The sequence below is a fragment of the Drosophila innubila genome, chromosome X (genome assembly GCF_004354385.1).
Source record: "Drosophila innubila isolate TH190305 chromosome X, UK_Dinn_1.0, whole genome shotgun sequence".
In the NCBI taxonomy this organism is placed as follows: domain Eukaryota; kingdom Metazoa; phylum Arthropoda; class Insecta; order Diptera; family Drosophilidae; genus Drosophila; species Drosophila innubila.
Genome location: NC_047626.1, coordinates 38556199 through 38577393, shown reverse-complemented (window position 1 = coordinate 38577393; position 21195 = coordinate 38556199). Strand labels below are relative to the sequence as shown.

Below are 21195 nucleotides of genomic sequence, written 5' to 3'. Positions count from 1 at the left end.
TATGTTTTATGTTAATATACATTTATTCTGTTAATTCAATTGTTCATTTAACATAGTTCTGTTAATCTTCAAACGTTAAATTTGCATATCCTCGTATTTATGTATGTCTGATGGTTAGTTTGTTAAATTTTATTTTATTTTTACATTTTGAAAGTTAAAAGTGTCAATGAAATTTAGCCTTTGTACGAAGTAAAGTTTTTTAAGTATTTATTTACTTAACTAATGGTCATTAAATCTAACTGCCGCGAAGATGTGGGTAGCGAGCATATAACTGTCGAGTGGGCTCGACTGTATAACTTTCACACCTCACCGCAAGCAAAGCAAGCAGGGGACGGAGCCGCCTTGTTTTATATTAAAGAAGATTTTAATCGTGATTGTGAGTTTGTGAGAAAATTGTATATTTTTTGGCTCTTATTGTGAGCTGTTGAGTCAGTTCGATAAGTTAGATACATATAGTATGTGAATGATTTGTATATTTGTATCTTAGGTATTGCGCCAACTGAATCAAGAAATAGGCCTAAATATTTCAAAAAACCTTTCCTGTTTGCTACGGGCGTATGCGACTCTTTGGCATCCTTGCTGTATACCATACGGATTTAATTAATATTATATTTACAAGAACAATATTAAATATATACGATGCTCTATAATCTGGAAAGTTTGCCAAAACATTTGAAATTCAAAATTGCAATCGAGAAATTTTAATACTTTTTCAGTATTTCATACTAGTATGATTGACAATCTACTTATCTCGGTACGCCCAAGTCAGTAACTCTATGTTAATGTTATTTTTATTTTCTTTTCTTTCAGTTTTGATGATGATGATGATTTCAAAAAACGAGCCTATAACCACGTTGTAACTCTTCAAGCCGGTGACGAAAAATCAATAAAGGCATGGCAACTCATATGTGATGTTTCGCGTCAAGAGTTTAAAAAAATTTATAATCGATTGGACGTAACTATCAAGGAACGTGGCGAATCATTTTATCAATCACGCATGCTGTCAATCGTAGAATTCTTGCAAAGGAAAGATTTGTTGGAACTGGACGATGGACGCAAAATTATGTGGCCGAACGTCAAAAAGAGTGGAATACCGTTAACCATTGTAAAATCTGATGGTGGTTTTACATATGACACTTCTGATATGGCTGCCATTAGACATCGAATAGAAGAAGAACTTGCAAATTGGTTAATCTACGTTGTGGATTCTGGTCAAAGCACTCACTTTAATTCTATCTTTGAAGCTGCAGAGCGATGCGGCATTGTTAATCTGAATATGCATCGTATCGATCACGTTCAGTTTGGCGTAGTTCTAGGGGAAGATGGCAAGAAATTTAAGACACGCTCGGGAGATACTGTCAAGTTGTCCGATTTGTTAGACGAGGGAATGAAGTACTCTTTGAAACAGCTACAGCAAAGAGGTCGTGACCAAATTTTGTCACCAAAAGAGTTGAGCGATGCACAAGAAGCAATAGCGTACGGTTGTATCAAGTATGCAGATTTATGTCACAACCGTATAAGCGATTATGTGTTTTCTTTTGATAAAATGCTGGACGATCGAGGAAATACTGCAGTTTATTTACTGTACACATACACACGCATTTGCTCAATTGCTCGCAGTTCAGGCGAGGATTTTACCAATTTGTCAAAGATTTTAGATACATTTAACTTATTGTTGGAACATGAAAAAGAATGGAAACTTGCTAAAACGTTGCTGAAGTTGTACGACATAATAATGAAGTGTTCAAATGGCTTATATCTTCACTTTCTTTGTGAGTATTGTTTTGAGGTCTGCACTGCATTTACTGAGTTCTATGATAGTTGTTACTGCATTGAAAAAGACAAGTCGGGTCGAATTATTAAAGTTCACCACAGCAGAATTTTAATATGCGAAGTAACGGCTGCCGTATTGCGAAAATGTTTTTATATTTTAGGATTGAACCCTGTTGCTAAAATGTAATTATATTCAACTACGAAAATTGCTCAATATATGCATATAAAAAAACACGATAAAATCAAAAATTAAGTATATTTCACTTTACTAAAGAAGGGAAATATATATCACATGGCAAAACAATGTAAGCTTCATTAAAAAAATAAATATCAGTATCGATATAGTAATGACATATACAGATTAAATTCATTGTTTTAATACTTCCTGCATTTCGGGTGATCGGGCCGCAAGGGAATTGGTGGTGGGTACTAGGTGTCAAATGGTACACTTGCATGGCCTTTTTTGAACGAATTTTTCGCCAAATGTACCGAGCGGTACGGCGCTGCATCACCCTCTGCTAACGACTTCCCTAGTACCAAGTGGGTTGAATATTCGGTAGGATCAGGCTGATGGGTATTTCGCGAAAACAACGGAACTAGTACTTATTAAAAATAAAAAAAATGTTGACTTTAAATTAATAATATTTTTATTTTCATATTAATAATTTTTTTCAGTTTGGATCGATTTACGGGCTTCTGCTCTGGTGGCCCGAGATAGCGCGTGAAATGCATAAATTACGATTCAATTGTGTATTAATAATGAAAAGTTCGCATTAATAATAATAATAAGTGATACTAGCCTCGTCTCGACGCAGTTGCAATCGTTGAGCTACCTCGTCTGTTACGCAATTAATTTGCGATCCAGAATCAAGCAGAGCCCTGGCAAAAACGAAATCGCCACTTTTCGTTTTAACACTAACGACTGCAGTAGCTAGGATCACATTATCTGACACATTCGCATGCAGGGACGCATGTGAAGTCGATGGATGATCCTGAGCGGAGTCAGAGGGTGATGGTAACGCTCGAGTGCTAGAAACAGCAGAGTATCTATGCAACAGCGTATTGCATACTCTGCACCTATTTGCCTTGCATGTGGCAACAGTGTGTTCCTTCCGAAGGCAGTTAATACATAATGGAGCCGCCTTGGCGAACTCAAAACGCTGTTGCACTGATTGCGCGGCATATGCGGATCAACTCAAAATGTTATGATCTTCGGAATTAAAGAAAAGGCATTTGAGGGACACCTGATTGCTTCTACCACTGACCACAGAACAGGAAAGAGAACTTCGATCATTGTTTTAAGAAACATCCCTTGACTCTGTCTTAGAGTTATCGGACGATAATTTGGCTGATGCTTCAACGGACAGATTCTGGAATCTAAGATTCAAGACTGTTTCGCAATCACTCCACATTGGAATGGTTGCATAATCGAGTTGATTCTTCCATTTTTGTCTAGTCATTGGATCAACTTTATTCATAACGAGATGAATTAGAATTGCATTACAAATCCTTTTTTCATCACCTATCGAGACAAGTGAGCCATATGGGAGGCACAGTGTCAATCATCGAACGTAAAGCTGCAGCAGAAGGATGCTCTATCTTTGGCAAGTCAAAGAGAGCTGAAATATTTTCGTTGAATGTCAGACATTCATTGTCATAAACCTTCTTTAAGCTTTCTAGTGCCTTTATATAATTGTCCTCTTTGACTTGGAACGCTTTAATAGTGCCCAGAGCTGCACCAGAGAGACACGATATTAGATGATTGTACTTCTCAATCGTTACTATTGTCTTATCATTATGAACCGGTTTTTCGAACAAGCCTATAAAATTCTTCAACTCTGAGTATTTTCCACTTAACTTGGGAAGTGCCAGATGCGGAAGAAGTGTGCGTGTAGTCGCAACAGGAATGACTGCCTGCATATCAGGACTGAGCCTCTTTATAACGGACCATAAACGAGCTTTAGTCGTTATGCAGAGCTCTTCCAGCTCTCTACTATATTCATCGTCCGGATCAAAAAATTATACTCGAGTTTGATATTTCACGGCGTTCTCTATATGTGAGGCCAACATTTCCAGTCTACATTCTAATTCTGTAGAGTCAAGGTTTACTTTACCTTGATCAATTTGGTCATGTAAACGAAGTATGCTTTTAACGCACACATTTCGTTTCTTTTTTGCATCATTGTAAGTCTCCTTAGTGTATGCTATTCCGATGATTAAGTTCGATTACTCTTGCAAAAAAAAAAAAAAAATAAATCTAATTTATTATTCGATTAAATAATTATTAATTTTAATTAATATCGAAAAATAAATTTAAAATAAATTTAGTATTCGATAATTTTTTTTAAATAGAAGAACAATCGAATTTACTATTCGATTAATTAATTGAATATATTAACAAGATTGGAATTAATTTAGTATTAATTATTCAAAAATTAATAATTTATTCAATTATAATCGAAATTAATTGATAGCACTTGCTTGATATTTAAATTTATGAAAAGAAGCGAAAAAACAAAGCGAACGCTATCACTTGACAAACGACTTTCAAAATATAATATGTCTGACCAATGTAGGGGAGCGAGCGTACAAAGCGCGCCAACGAAATTGCACACGACACCAACTGCACAGCTGCCGCACTAAATCGCACATAAATTTTTAATTAAACAAGACTATCTCCAAAGCGGTGGTTTGTTAGTGCACGCAATTTTATATAAATATAAGTAGATATATAAATATATCACTGCGGACGGCAGTTCGCGTTAGTGACGAAAGCATCACGAAGGGTGCGAAAGGCGACTAACAATATATACAGCTAACAATGAAAATTTGCTACAATCAGATCGAGTTATATACCGATCGAAAGGTTTAGTCCTAACTTACAAAATGGCATACTAAAACTTGTTGGGTCATGGGTCATGTGATACGGGGGTGTAAGTGGGAGGGGAAAGATTTAAATGATTGCAGCTAATGGGTCTGTTGGGGTCTTTTGGTAAAGTTTTGTATTTTTTAAAATTTTCTACTTAAAAATACACGTCGATTGATACCTCAATCACCCAAATCCGATAACTGGTTCAAAAGATCAATAAATTTGAAAATTTTAGTGGACTTCTCAAAATGAAATGAAAAATCAGTTTGTTTGTCTGTTTGCATCAAAGCGCTAAAGACGCTTAAATGTAATGATGGGGATTTATTCCTTTTCGAAAATCTAAAAATGTTTGTTCTACGACTTTTTCAAAAAACCGCTAGTTTAGCGGGAAAACGCTAAATCCCGATACAATTTGAAACCTTAACAGATTCCAAACCATAAAAGCTACAGATATGTTCTATATATCACTGGAAAGGTGTGTTTGAGGGCTCTAAGGCGTACTTTTAAAATTTTGTAAAGTACTCAGGTAACATTTTACAGGTGAAATAAAGTTTTTTAGCTTACATTTTGGCGATTTTGACAAACGGCTCTAACGATTTTTGGTATATGAAACATTAATTTTGATTAAGGGGTTTGGAAGATATTACCTGTTAAGTGGAAAAATACATTTTTCTATCGGTCGAAAAGCATGTTTTAGTACGAACAACTTTTTGGTTTTATGAGATATCCCAACCAAACTGATACAATAAGCAATTAACTTGGTTTCATATATCCTGACTAAAGTTGGATCAAATCGGATCACTATATCATATAGCTGTCATAAGACCGATCGGGTTAAAATTTGGTTTTAGTATGAAAAACTTTTTTGTTAAGTGAGATATTTTAACAATATTGATCGCAAATGCATTTAGGCTAGTTTTAAAAATCCTGACCGAGTTCTTATCGGACCATTATATCATATAGCTGTCATAGGACCAAGCGGGCGAAAATCAAGTTCTACTGTGAAAACTTTTTTGTTTTATGAGAAATCTTAACCAAACTAATACAATATGTACTTAATTTGGTTTTATATATCCTGACCAAAGTTGGTTTAAATCGGACCACTATATCATATAGCTGTCATAGGACCGATCGGGTCAAAATTAGGTTTTAGTATGAAAAACTTGTTTGTTTAGTGAGATATTTTAACCAAATTGATAGCATATGCATTTAAGTCAGTTTTAAAAATCCTGACCGAAGTTAGTTCTTATCGGACCATTATATCATATAGCCATTCGGTCCAATATTAAGTCTTAGTATGAAAAACTTTTTTGTTTTACGAGATATAGTAACCAAACTAATAGAATATGCATTTAAGTTAGACTTATATATCCTGACCAAAGTTGGTTCTAATCAAACCACTATATCATATAGCTGTCATAGGACCGATCGCCGATCGGGCGAAATCCAAGTCTTAGTATGAAAAAATTTTTTTTTCATAGTAAGTACGGGGTCTCCGACAGTAAAGCATGCTCGGCAGTAGCAACGCAAGCCATGCGAGCAGGGGGCGAAGCCCCCTATTTATTGTTAAAAAAAAATTTTTTTTTAAATATGAAATACGTTCAATATCTAAATTTATATATTTTACTATTTGCCTGCATTAATGATAAAGTTACAATGTCAAAAGCAAAAGCAATTGGAAAAATTCTGATATCCCACAAAAAAAACCTCTATACGAGGTAAAAGTCTAGTGACGAAAGCAATTTCTAGCCCCAAAATTTCTGATATCCAATTTTGTGACGAACAAAATTCAGTTTAATCTACAAATTTTAAATAAAAATATAAATTAATAAAAAAAAGAGAAAATTGGCATTCGGCACTGCGCAATAAGTAATTTTTATGTACAAAAAAGCTCACCATTTTTACTCACAGTGCACAATGCCAATTATCGCTTTTTTTTTATTAATTTATATTTTTATTTAAAATTTTTAGATTAAACTGAATTTTGTTCGTCACAAAATTGGATATCAGAAATTTTGGGGCTAGAAATTGCTTTTGTCACTAGACTTTTACCTCGTGTAGAGGTTTTTTAAAGCGTTGACCTTATTAGCACAACCAATGCAATATGTGGTTGTTAAGCTCTCAATTTTTAGCACAGTACCTGCTGGCGAGGACGTTGTACTTCCGACGCTACTTTCCTTGGCATTTCCAACGATGTCCAAAGAACTCCAAAGGCAAGAATGTCCAAAGAGAGAGAGAGAAAGAAAGAGAGAGAGCCCACGAGACGTCAGCAAAAGCGGGCAATGAAGACAATAATGTCCAAAATGCAGCAACAGTTATTTGAACGACCGGCGCGAATTTATTTAACCTTTATTAACTTAAACTTCTTCGCATCACAAGCCGCACGAATAATTGTTGCACTTGAACTTGAACTTGAAATTTTTCAATAATTGTTTATGCACTTAATGCACTTAAAAAAAATTCAACAAAATAAACGCTTTGAACCACGAAAAAAAACTCGACCTTAAAACTGTCCACCCGGGGGCGCCATGAAATATTAAATGAGTTTATTTAATTTAGTAATTTATCAAAGCCGAAAAGATTTGGTGGCGTTTAAGTTTAGTAGTCAGCGAAAACAAAAAAACGGAGAGCGATTCGTGCTGTATATGTATAATGATATTCGACAAATGACACTTCAAATGTTCTTAAGCCTAGCTCTAACTATGGTGGAGAAGCGAGGCGAGTTCGCTCTCAGAGCGACCAACGAAAGCTTTGTAGCTTCATCCAACTGGCAGCCGCGCCAGCTTATGGATAGGCCTCTTAAACACCCCTCCATTGCTCGTTCTAATTTCGGCGACGCGAACGACGCCATCCTCTCCTTTGTGCGCCGCCGTTACTCTGCCGACCAGCCAGTTCTGAGGCGGCAGATTGTCCTCAGCGACGACCACCAGCTCTCCGACGATTAGGTCTGGCAGGCGATGATGCCACTTGGCCCTCGCTTGGAGTCCCAGGACATACTCCTTGGACCATCGCCACCAGAACTGTTGCTTGAGCAACGAGACAGCTTGCCATCGATTTAAGCAGGTCAGGCCCTGCTGATCCGGGGCCCGCTCTGCTGGCAGTGCAACTAGTGATCCACTAGCAGGTGGCCCGGAGTTAGCGTCTCGCCGTCGCTGGGGTCGTCGCTGAGAGCACCTGCCTCCCACAGACCTCGAAGTGGCGGTATGAACGCAAATTCGCATCCGCTTTTTGTTGCGAGTTCGCGAATTGTGTCCGCCTCCTTCTCGATTTGAGTCCGCAACTTCCGAATTTGGCGACTTGCTCCTACGAAGTTCGTCGCGTTATCGCAATGGACGGTCTGCGGGACTCCTCGACGGCCGACGAAAGGTCGTGCTAATTGGGCCGCAAAAATCAACACCAAATAAAGAAAATAGGCGGAGTGCTCGGAGTCGGTCTGCTAGCAAATTACCCATTATATTGGGTTAGCAGACGAGGCTTGCATTTAAAACAAGGGATACAAGATCTCACTGTCTGGCGACAAACCTCTTGAGCGTTAACGAGCCAAATTCGCTCACGAAGAATACTCACGAGCGCTCTCGGGCCAGCATGACAATTCGTTAAATGCAGGTATCGAATGTAGCTTCTAGCAAATTGCGAGCTTTTAGGAAGTAGCACCGGAAACTTAGCATCATATGAAAGAGGAGCATTTGCAAGTCGTCCCCCCACTCGCACCAACCTAAAGGAGCACCAAGATCCATTATACTCATGTATAAATGGATTGAGACGCTGTAGGCTATGGTCCACACGCGTGCCCTTTCGGGCCCTATTTATGTCATCTTTAAACTCAAATTGTTGGATGACTTCAACTATTTTTTCAAAGGCTTCTTTTTTCTCTAATGCCGTAGGGATATTTTCAAATATCTGTCGTTCATTTCTACATATCTTTATGAAACGGAAGACATAAGCGAACACTCTAAGCAGTCTAGCATGCGATGAATAACTGTCGATGGTTTTCAAGAGATCCGATCGGTCTACCATAGCTGCCAGTCCGACAGCTGTTTTACGTACTTTAAAAGTACGCATCTCGTGTGTAATCAGATACTGGTTAACGGCCAGGAATCTCTTGGTTCCTTCAAAAATGAGGGCCCATCGAACCAAATAGACGAAAGCAATTCGTCAAAATCGCAGTCTCTCAAAACGAGGCTGGGTTCTGCTTTGTCGGTACATGGCGCCATTCAGCGTTCCCTGTCCACTTGTTGATTTCAGCCACACGATTTGACACAAATGTTGACAAGGACGAAGGATGTGACTTGATCCAATGAAGTGTAACTTCAGAATCAGACCAAAGAACAGTCCGTTCGATTGGTAACCGTATAAGATTTCTGATTCGGCGACAGAGATTTGCGAGAAAGTGACCCGCGCACAATTCAAGTCTAGGAAGAGTCTTAGTCTTGAGGGGGCTACTTTGGACTTGGATGTCAACAAGGAAACGCGATAACCTTCTGCAGTATGATTGCGTATATATACACATGCGCAAACACTCGCATTGATGCGTCGGCAAAGCCATGTATCTCAATCGGTGAAGTTAGCACTGTAAAGACATATCGTGGTATTTTGATTCTTTGCAACTGGATCAAAGTTGATTTTAATTGCTGCCACGAGTTATCCAAGCTCATAGGAATTGATTCATTCCAATCCAGCCTTTGTAGCTAGAGCTCTTGTAGTAACATATTTGCCTTGATAATCAGAGGGCACAGGCCAAGCGGATGAAATAACCTCGATGACACCGAGAGAATATTCCGTTTTGTCGCTCTAAGACCCATGAATGAATTGTCTATCTTAAATTGAAAAACATCTTCATTTGGCAACCACAGTACGCCTTGTGTTTTGGTTGTGTCAGACTCTGAAATCGTTATCGGCTTAGCTGCTTTTGTTTCGGAGAACTCAGGAGCATTCGATAACTATTTGGTTAACTCGAAACCTGCACCTATAAGGATTTGCGCTACTTCAGATTTAACTATCTGAAGGTTCTCTACGCACGCAGCACTAGTTAATAAATCATCAACGTAAAAGTCGTGCCAGATAACGTCAGCAGCTTTTGGGTGTGACAACTCAATCATGTTAAACATCGTATTGCCATAAAAAAATGGGGCTGGCGCAGTGCCATACGTGTTCAGTGTTTCACCTGAAGGACCTCAAAGCGTCTGATGGGTTCTTTCGCCACACTATGAGCTTAGAATTCCGATGTGCATCATGCATCATGACTTGCCTGTACATCTTTTTGATGTCAGCTGTCAGCTTGTGTAGTCGAAATCGAAGCAGAGTCGAATACAGCTCCTCTTGAATGGTCGGTCCAACCATCAGAAGATCATTCAACGCAACTTGAGATGAAGTACGACAAGATGCGTCAAAAACAACGCGTAACTTCGTCGGCGAGCTCTGTGGTCTTAGGACACACTGGTGCGGAATAAAACAGTGTGGAGTACTTGGACTATTTTGAGTGTCTATTTCAGACATATGGCAAACGGACACATATTCTTCCATAAATTCCAAGTACATACACTTAAGCTCAGGATCGAGCGACATAAAACGACGCTTAGCTTAGTTGCCAAGCTGATTTGGATCCGACTTAAATGGTTGTCGGACTTTAAATCGACTGACGGAAATATTTTTAAATTATCTAGAAAGCGGCTCTCGCATAACTGATGTTCAACTGTTTGAACTTTTTTAGGTGACGGCAATTCTTCCAATGACCAAAACTTCTGCAATGTTGTGTCTATCGATGTATATGTGTCTTCCTGACAAGTTAGGTTTACTACCTGAGCCGTCTTGAGACCTGTCGGCGTAAAACGCCCGGAGATAATCCAACCAACACGAGTTTTTTGCAGAATCGGACAATTTGGACCTTGTTTAATTTGACCGACAGAGAGCAGTTCAAAGAGCGTCTCAGTTCCGATGAGCATGTCGATCTTCTGTGGCTTGTGGAAATATGGATCGGCCAATGGCAGGTTCTCAGGGATTTTCCAACCATTGAAATTAGCCGTGTGGTCAGGCTGATAACCAGAAATGGTTTTCAAGACCCACAGGTCCAATGAAAACTCACTGCAATTGACTCGCGACTTTACCACTGTGTGTATCTTGCTCTTTACTTGTGTATTGAATCAAGCAGAGCAATGGCAAAAACGAAATCGCCACTTTTCGTTCTAACACTAACGACTGCAGTAGCTAGGATCACATTATCTGACACATTCGCATGCAGGGACGCATGTGAAATCGATGGATGATCCTGAGCGGAGTCAGAGGGTGATGGTAACGCTCGAGTGCTAGAAACAGCAGAGTATCTATGCAACAGCGTATTGTGTGCACGATTTATTAATTTAAACTTCTTCGCGTCACAAGCCGCACGAATAATTGTTGCACTTGAACTTGAACTTGAAATTTTTCAATAATTGTTTATGCACTTAAAACTCGACTTTAAAACTGTCCACCCGGGGGCGCCATGAAAAATTAAATGAGTTTATTTAATTAAGTAATTTTTCAAAACCGAAAAGATTTGGTGGCGTTTAAGTTTAGTAGTCAGCGAAAACAAAAAAACGGAGAGCGATTCGTGCTGTATAAGTTAACCGTGGACACCCTCAACCCACAGAACGAAAAGAATGTGCCCGAGATATCTGTATGAAGAAAGCTGAATCAGCGTTATCAATGGTCAGCGAGCAAGCTTAAGGTCTGGGTCTCGGGTTCAACGTAGTCGTCGGTCTGCAGAGCTGAGTTAGCGTCTTGCAATGTAGTTGCACAAACATCCGCTGGGTAAATCAATACCCTGCACGAGGCGCTAACGTTGCAGTTTCTTGGCGCTGCTACTATGCGCCAACGACGGCAGCGTCGACGCTGCCCGCAATCATAGCTTAGATTTTAAGTATTCATTCTTTATACTTTTAGATTGTAATTGAATTTATTGAGAGGCAGATCGCCCGAATAAATATCGTTCTACTAAATCTCGCTTAGTGCCCGTGAATTATTAATAATACCTCGGGGAACTATTCTAATTATAACTGGCGCCGAACAGTAAATTACCCACGGTGTGAACAGTTTCGCGATCGGGAAATAAAATATAAAAACACAAAACAAACAGCAGTTCTTACGAACGCAAACATACTGCAGTTCTTACGAACACAGAAAAACGTGAAAGTGAAAGTGGCAGCAGTCGACTGCCAGAACAACGATCCAACGAATCCAAGTACACCAGAGCCGCAGGAGCTCTCTGGGCAGCGGCGAATACAGGCGGAACCACAATAGCAACAGGAGGAAGCTGAAGCAGATCATAAAACAGAATTATGTTAGTGAGCTCTTCGTAATTTCGAATAAAGATCAGTGAATAAAATTTTTTTCTTTTTAAATCGAATTAAACATTGCATGTGTGAGTTTTGCTATTTCATTTCTATTATGTACCGTGACGGATTGTAATTTTTTGACGTATGAGCACTACGAGAAGAGACAGTAACTGTAGCAACGACAGTGTTCTAGACAGTTTAATTAAAGAATTCGAACAAGTTCAAGTAACTGAAACAGTGACAAGTAAGACAGACATGGACGCGGAACAGCTACGCTTGATCATTACGGCTGCATTAGCAGCTCAAACACAAGAATATGACAGAATAAAGGCACAGATTAGGGCCGAATTCAAAAGAGAAGTTGATGAATTGGCGGGACGCTTAAAAAGGTCAAACATAGCGGTACCTGAAATTAAGGTTTTCCAGGACGTACAGATTATAGAGGGCATTCGTTGCGACGAACCCCTTGACGCGATGAAGAGTTTGCCAGAGTTTAATGGCGCACATGACCCTTACGTAGAATGGCGACAGGCAGCGCACAGTTTATACAAAATTTTCAAAAATTACGACGGTAGCTCACCCATTATCAAGCTATGGTTATTTGCTATCCTTGCTTCATTTAATACACCTCTTAACTTTGAAGCTGTCATATCGCGCCTTGATTTCACCTATAATGATAAAAAACCGATACATATTATAGAACAGGATATGGGTACTCTTAGACAGGGTAGCATGTCCACTCACCTTGCTGACTAACAAAGCCAACATGGCCTTTGAAGAACATTTGGCCAGAGGTATGTGCGAGAAGTTTAGAGGCGACGCCTTAAGGGTTTTCATTTCCGGGTTAAGGCGTAACTTGACAGACGTGTTGAATGCGGCACACCCACCTGATTTGCCATCAGCTTTGGCTTTGGCACAGGAGGCCGAGGCAAACCACTAGGGGTATGGAAGAGAAAGCTAACAAAAATGAAACGCGGAACTTTAACCGCCAAGGTCAGACTCAGCAAGACCATGAGCAAAATCCCCAAACTGGGCAAGGCAAAAGCCCTGCCTTTAGAACACACAAGGGTCAACATAATACAGAGATCACACAAGCTAAACCAGCCAGTGGTAACGGCTCGGAGCCAATGGAGGTAGATCCAGGTTCATCTAAATATAGGCAACCCACTAACTACCAAAAAGGCCAGGCTTCCGATAGGACCAACGTTTATCAGGCCTGAAAGAAGACAAGCTGTTGATTGAGGGTAGATCGGAAACGATACACTATCACAATTGCTTGAATGTAAGTCACACTAAGGTTCTCGACATCGACGTGCCTTCTGTGGTAAAGCCCGCATTCCTTCAGATGCTTAAGAATAACAGTAAGGCTTTTGCTGACCTTAACGAGTCGCTGCCATACAATACAGCCGTCGTTGCCACGATTCGGACAACTGACAACAAGAAGGTTTACTCAAAGCTGTATCCATACCCACGAGGTGTGGAAGATTTTGTCACCTCAGAGATAAAAGAACTCTTGAGAAACGGTGTCATAAGGAAATCTCGGTCCCCGTACAACAATCCCATTTGGGTCGTAGACAAAAAGGGTACCGACAGTAGTGGTAAAAGGAAGAAGCGTTTGGTTATTGATTTCAGGAAACTGAATCAAAAAACCATCTCAGACAAATACCCAATGCCATGCATATCGATGATTCTGGCAATCTGGGTAAAGCTAGGTTTTTCACAACGCTCGACCTCAAGTCCGGATATCACCAGGCGGAGGAGGTCAGGGAGAAAACAGCGTTCTCAGTGAATGGAGGGAAGTACGAATTCTGTAAGACTTGTTATGTCTATGTCGATGATGTCATCATTTTTTCCGAAGACGAAAAGGACCATGTAAAACACGTCGAATGGGTCCTAAAGAGCTTGCTCGATGCGAATATGAGGGTGGCTCAAGATAAATCCCAGTTTTTCAAGGATAGTGTCGAATATTTGGGATTCATTGTGACAAGTAACGGTGCAAAGACGGATCCTGAAAAGGTGAAGGCCATTCAGCATTACGCCGAGCCGGAGTCACTATTTAGTTAGGTCGTTTTTAGGTTTAGCCAGTTACTACGGCTGCTTCATCAAGGATTTCGCCGCGATAGCGAAACCCCTTTCAGACATTCTCAAAGGAGAAAATGGTTCGGTAAGCAAATATAGGTCAAAGAAAACGCCAGTAAAAATGGATGAAACACAGAGGTACGCTTTTGAGAGGCTCAGGAACATTTTGGCGTCAGAAGACGTAATGTTAATGTACCCAGACTATAGAAAACCCTTTGATGTGACTACCAATGCGTGAGCGTACGGATTTGGGCCAGTTCTGTCCCAAAATGGAAGACCAATAACAATGATCTCCCGGACTCTGAAAGATAGGGAGGCAAACTACGCTACTAACGAGCGAGAATTGCTAGCCATCGTATGGGCCCTGGCCAAGTTTCGGCACTACCATTACGGTGTAAAAGACATAAATATTTTCACAGGTCACCAGCCACTTACGTTCGCGGTGTCTGAAGGAAACCCCAACTCCAAAATTAAGCGTTGGAAAGCTCGCATAGGCGAGACAGGGGCTAACCTGTTGTAAAAACCCGGAAAGGCAAATCACGTAGCTGATGCCCTTTCACGGTACATACGGTACATAGCGAAGCGTCACTGACCTTCACCATCTAGACAACTGAAAAGCCGGTGAACTGCTTCAGGAATCAGATTGTGTTGGAAGAATCCCGTTTTCCTCTAAAAAGGAATTATATCATTTTCGGTGAAAAAACTCGCCATATAATTAATTTTACTAATAGGAAAGGGTTAGTTGACGTGGTGAAATCTATTGTCAACCCAAACGTGGTGAATGCTATCCATTGCGAGCTTCCTGTTCTAGCTCGTTTGCAACACGAACTCGTGAGTAGCTTCCCCACTACCAAATTTTGGCATTGCAAGAACTTTGTCACAGACGTCTTCGATAGCGGGAAAAGAAGAGAAATTCTCACTACTGAACACAATCGAGCTCATAGGGCCGCCCAAGAGAATAGCAAACAAGTCATGACCGATTATTACTTCCCAAAGATGACAACACTAGCAATCGAAGTAGTTCTGAACTGCAAGATTTGCTCGAAGGCAAAATACGATAGACACCCCAGGAAACTCGGGCAGACGCCGATTCCTTCACGGGCGGGAGAAATGCTTCACATCGACGTATTTTCTACGGGCCGAAAACTGTTTCTTACCTTCATCGACAAGCATTCTAAGTCCGCTATCGACCAGCACATAGTATCCCGTACTAAAGAGGATTTGATACCACCATTCTTAACGGTCATCAACGTTTTTCCGAAAACCAAGCAGATATACTGCGACAACGAGCCGGCACTTAAGTCGGAGACCATTACGTCCTTACTGTTAAACAACTATGGGATCAGAGTAGCTAATGCTCCCCCCTTGCACAGTACATCAAACGGTCAGGTTGAACGCTTCCATAGCACCCTCACAGAAATAGCCAGGTGCCTCAAGTTACAAATGGGAACAAACAAGACAGTCGAACTTATACTGCTGGCTACCATCGAATATAACAGGTCAATACATTCAGTTACCCAGGAAGGAACCCAGCAGGATGTCAGGGAAAGACTAGAAAAAGCGCAATTAATTCAAAATTCCAGGCTTAACCAGAGCAGGCAGAATAGGGTATTTGATATCGGCAAAATGGTACTTGTCAAAACAAACCGGAGATTAGGAAACAAACTTACTCTGCTTTGTAATGAGGAAAAGGTAGAGGCGGACTTGGGGACAACGGTCCTCATTAAGGGGAGGGTGGTCCATAAGGACAACCTCCGTTGAATTTGTAGTTGTTGTTTATAGTTTTAAGAACATTTTTTTACAATACTTACTTAAGAACTATTCCATTATTATTTACGGAACGGACTACTCACTCACGAACAACATACCTATCACGGACGGAAACGTACTTGTTTGGGAAGACAAAGACTTTTTATGGCATACTACCAACCTTTCGGAATTTGCACGAATGATCGACGAGACCAGGAAATTATTGGACATATTCTCACAGTCCCATATGCGGAAACTGTTGGAAGTAGACACCGAACACGTACAAGACCTGTTGTCCGCTCTCGAAGTGCATCATCGCAACGCAAAAAGCCTTGACTTCTTGGAAACAGCACTTAAAGTATTTGCGGGCACCCCGGACGCACGGGACTTTGAGAACATTAAAATGACGGAAGCACAGCTGGTTAGTTCCAACAACAGGCACATAGAAATCAACTCCAAAACTCAGATACAGATAAACTTACTTACCGACACGGTAAACAGAATACTTAAAATTGCATAAAATGAGCAGGCAGATACCGCTTACTTATATGAAACATTATTGACAAGAAATAGAATTCTCATTAACGAAATTAGTAACCTTATGTTGACAATCACACTTGCAAAATCTGGTATTATCAATCCAAACATATTAGACCATGCTGATCTTAAGTCCGTTCTTATGAATGAACTCACAGGGACTACAATAACCGACTTGTTAGATGTATCTAGACATTTAGATGTATCTAGACATTTAATTAAGACATTTCAATCTTCCAATACAGTTAAAATTATCATTATATATCCTAGAATAAGTAAGCTTTGCCGGAAAGTTACTATTTTTCCAGTCGCACACAACAATACCATCCTGCAGCTATTGGACAACGTAGTAGCGGAATTCGGAAGACAAGTCTTGGCAGTCACAAATTGCGAGCCAACCACCACAACTACAATCTGTGAGCAAGCGCCGAACGATACCTGTGCTCAGGGCTTACACTCTATAGGTTTGGCGCACTGTGCAACGCAACCCAGCCACTTGGATCCCGTTACAATGGTCGACGATGGCATCATCATCATCAACTATTCTAATAATAACTTATATGTATAATGATATTCGACAACTGACACTTCAAATGTTCTTAAGCCTAGCTCTAACTATGGTGGCGAAGCGAGGCGAATTCGCTCTCAAAGCGACCAACGAAAGCTTTGTAGCTTCATCAAACTGGCAGCCACGCCAGCTTATGGATAGGCCTCTTAAACACCCCTCCAGTGCTCGTTCTAATTTCGGCGATGCGAATGACGCCGTCCTCTCCTTTGTGCGCCGCCGTTACTCTGCCGACCAGCCAGCTCTGAGGCGGCAGATTGTTCTCGGCGACGACCACCAGCTCTCCGACGATTAGGTCTGGCAGGCGATGTTGCCACTTGGCCCTCGCTTGGAGTCCCAGGACATACTCCTTGGACCATCGCCGCCAGAGCTGTTGCTTGAGCAACGAAACAGCTTGCCATCGATTTAAGCAGGTCAGGCTCTGCTGATCCGGGGCCCACTCTGCTGGCATTGCTGCTAGTGGTCTTCCCACTAGCAGGTGGCCCGGAGTTAGCGCCGCGCCGTGAGCAGCTGCCTCCCACAGACCCCGAAGTACGGAGCTTTTGGCGGTATGAACGCAAATTTGCATCCGCTTTTTGGTGCAATTTCGCGAAGTGCGTCCGCCTCCTCCTCGATTTGAGTCCGCAACTTCCAAATTTGTCGACTTGCCCCTTCGAAGTTCGTCGCGTTGTCGCAATGGACGGTCTGCGAGACTCCTCGACGGCCGACGAATCTTTGAAAAGCCCTTAAAAATGTGTTAGTGGATAAGTCGGAAACTAGTTCTAAGTGCACCGCTTTTGAAGCGAAGCAAACAAAAAGTGCGATATACAACTTATAAGTAGACTTTCCAAGCATTCGAAAGGTCGTGCTAATTGGGCCGCAAAAATCAACACCACATATAGAAAATGGGCGGAGTGCTCGGAGTCGGTCAGCTGGCAAATTACCCATTATTTGGGTTAGCAGATGAGGCTTGCATTTAAAACAAGGGATACAAGATCTCACTGTCTGGCGACAAGCCTCTTGAGCGTTAACGAGCCAAATTCGCTCACGAAGAATACTCACGAGCGTTCTCGGGCCAGCATGACAATTCGTTAAATGCAGGTATCGAATGTAGCTTCTAGCAAATTGCGAGCTTTTAGGAAGTAGCACCGGAAACTTAGCATCATATGAAAGAGGAGCATTTGCAAGTCGTCCCCCCACTCGCACCAACCTAAAGGAGCACCAAAATCCATTATACTCATGTATAAATGGATTGAGACGTTGCAGGCTATGGCCCACACGCGTGCCCTTTCGAGCCCTATCTATGTTATCTTTAAACTTAAATTGTTGGATGACTTCAACTATTTTCTCAAAGGCTTATTTTCCCTCTAATGCCGTAGGGATATTTTCAAATATCTGTCGTTCATTTCTACATATCTTTATGTAACGGAAGACATAAGCGAACACTCTAAGCAGTCTAGCATGCGATGAATAACTGTCGATGGTTTTCAAGAGATCCGGTCGGTCTACCATAGCTGCCAGTCCGACAGCTGTTTTACGTACCTCCAAAGTACGCATCTCGTCTGTAATCAGATGCTGGTTAACCGGCCAGGAATCTCTTGGTTCCTTCAAAAATGAAGGCCCATCGAACCAAATAGACGAAAGCAATTCGTCAACATCGCAGTCTCTCGAAACGAGGCTGGGCTCTGCTTTGTCGGTACATGGCGCCATTCAGCGTTCTCTGTCCACTCTTGGATTTCAGCCACACGATTTGACACAAATGTTGACAAGGGCGAAGGATGTGACTTGATCCAATGAAGTGTAACTTCAGAATCAGACCAAAGAACAGTCCGTTCAATTGGTAGCCGTATAAGATTTCTGATTCGGCGACAGAGATTTGCGAGAAAGTGACCCGCGCACAACTCAAGTCTAGGAAGAGTCTTAGTCTTGAGGAGGCTACTTTGAACTTGGATGTCAATTAGAAAACACGATAACCTTCTGCAGTATGAATGCGTATATATACACATGCGCAAAACACTCGCATTAATGCGTCGGCAAAGCCATGTATCTCAATCGGTAAAGTTAGCACTGTAAAGACATATCGTGGTATTTTGATTCTTTGCAACAGGATCAAAGTTGATTTTAATTGCTGCCACGAGTTATCCAAGCTCATAGGAATTGATTCATCCCAATCAAGCCTTTGTAGCCAGAGATCTTATAGTAAAATATTTGCCTTGATAATCAGATCTTCATTTGGCAACCACAGTACGCCTAGTGTTTTGGTTGTGTCAGACTCTGAGATCGTTATCTCAGTTGCGGAGAACTCAGGAGCATTCGAAAACCATTTGGTTAACTCGAAACCTGCACCTAGAAGGATTTGCTTTACTTCAGATTTAATTATCTGAAGGTTTCACGCACGCAGCACCAGTTAATAAATCATCAACGTAAAAGTCGTGCCTGATAACGTCAGCAGCTTTTGGGTGTGACAACTCAATCATGTTAAACATCGTATTGCCATAAAAAAATGGGGCTGGCGCAGTGCCATACGTGTTCAGTGTTTCACCTGAAGGACCTCAAAGCGTCTGATGGGTTCTTTCGCCACACTATGAGCTTAGAATTCCGATGTGCATCATGCATCATGACTTGCCTGTACATCTTTTTGATGTCAGCTGTCAGCTTGTGTAGTCGAAATCGAAGCAGAGTCGAATACAGCTCCTCTTGAATGGTCGGTCCAACCATCAGAAGATCATTCAACGCAACTTGAGATGAAGTACGACAAGATGCGTCAAAAACAACGCGTAACTTCGTCGGCGAGCTCTGTGGTCTTAGGACACACTGGTGCGGAATAAAATAGTGTGGAGTACTTGGAATTTGAGTGTCAATTTCAGACAAATGGAAAAGGGAAACATATTCTTTCATAAATTCCAAGTACATACGCTTAAGCTCAGGATCACGAGACAAGCGTCGAACCTCGAAAGAGTTGCCAAGCTGATTTGGATCCGACTTAAATGGTATTCGCACTTCAAATCGACTGACGGCAATATTTTTATACCCTGAGCCCATTGAAAATGGGCAAAAAAGGGTATTATGTGTTTGGCAGAATGTATGTAACAGGCAGAAGGAGGGGTGGCAGACCCCATAAAGTATATATATTCTTGATCAGGATCAACAGCCGAGTCGATCTAGCCCTGTCCGTCTGTCTGTCCGTCTGTTTGAACGCGTCGATCTCAGAGACTGTAAGTGCTAGAGACTTCAAATTCGGAATGCAGGTTTCTGAATACCATACGCAGGTCAAATTTGTTTCCGATTTTTGATGCCACGCCCCCTTCGCCCACAAATTGAAAAAAAACGATTTACAGTTGCAATTTTTGACATAGCACTCCCTAACTAAACAATCAGTTGAGAAGTATGCGTATTAAACGACCCTGAAAATTTCAAAGCGATTGACCCATAAATAAAGAAGTTATTTCGGAATTTAGATTTAGTTGAATAATTACGTTTGCATGGCAAATCAAACGTGTGAGCGAGACAGCATGTTCACGTTTGTATGCAAGGCGCGCACAAACACAGTCAGAAATAGTACTTATTTTCTTTTGGGCTTCGATTTCAAGTACTATATGACCTAGAGACTTCAAATTTGTTATGTAGGCTCCTGGATACCATACGCAGATCAAGTTTGTTTCCAATTTTAGGTGCCACGCCCCCTTCGCCCACAAATTGCACAAAACGATTTACAGGCGCAATTTTTGACATAGCACTCCCTAACTGAACAATCAGTTGAGAAGTATGCGTATTAAACGGCCCTGAAAATTTCAAAGCGATTGACCCATAAATAAAGAAGTTATTTCGGAATTTAGATTTAGTTGAATAATTACGTTTGCATGGCAAATCAAACGTGTGAGCGAGACAGCATGTTCACGTTTGTATGCAAGGCGCGCACAAACACAGTCAGAAATAGTACTTATTTTCTTTTGGGCTTCGATTTCAAGTACTATATGACCTAGAGACTTCAAATTTGTTATGTAGGCTCCTGGATACCATACGCAGATCAAATTTGTTTCCGATTTTTGATGCCACGCCCCCTTCGCCCACAAATTGAAAAAAAACGATTTACAGTTGCAATTTTTGACATAGCACTCCCTAACTAAACAATCAGTTGAGAAGTATGCGTATTAAACGACCCTGAAAATTTCAAAGCGATTGACCCATAAATAAAGAAGTTATTTCGGAATTTAGATTTAGTTGAATAATTACATTTGGATGGCAAATCAAACGTACGAGCGAGACAGCATGTTAACGTTTGTATGCAAGGCGCGCACAAAGACTGAACGAATTAGTACCCATTTTTTTTTGGG

At 41.0% G+C, this 21195-nt stretch overlaps 1 protein-coding gene across 1 annotated transcript in view; it reads left to right on the top strand.

Moving 5' to 3' along the window:
- Window positions 1-2139, top strand: part of LOC117785164 (probable arginine--tRNA ligase, cytoplasmic) — a 44348-nt gene extending 42209 nt beyond the window's left edge. The window contains exon 5 of the mRNA XM_034623076.1: window positions 811-2139. Coding sequence (XP_034478967.1) covers window positions 811-1960 — 1150 coding nt within the window. The 3' untranslated portion in view covers window positions 1961-2139. The remainder of the gene's footprint in view (window positions 1-810) is intronic.
- Window positions 2140-21195: the final 19056 nt, after the last annotated feature.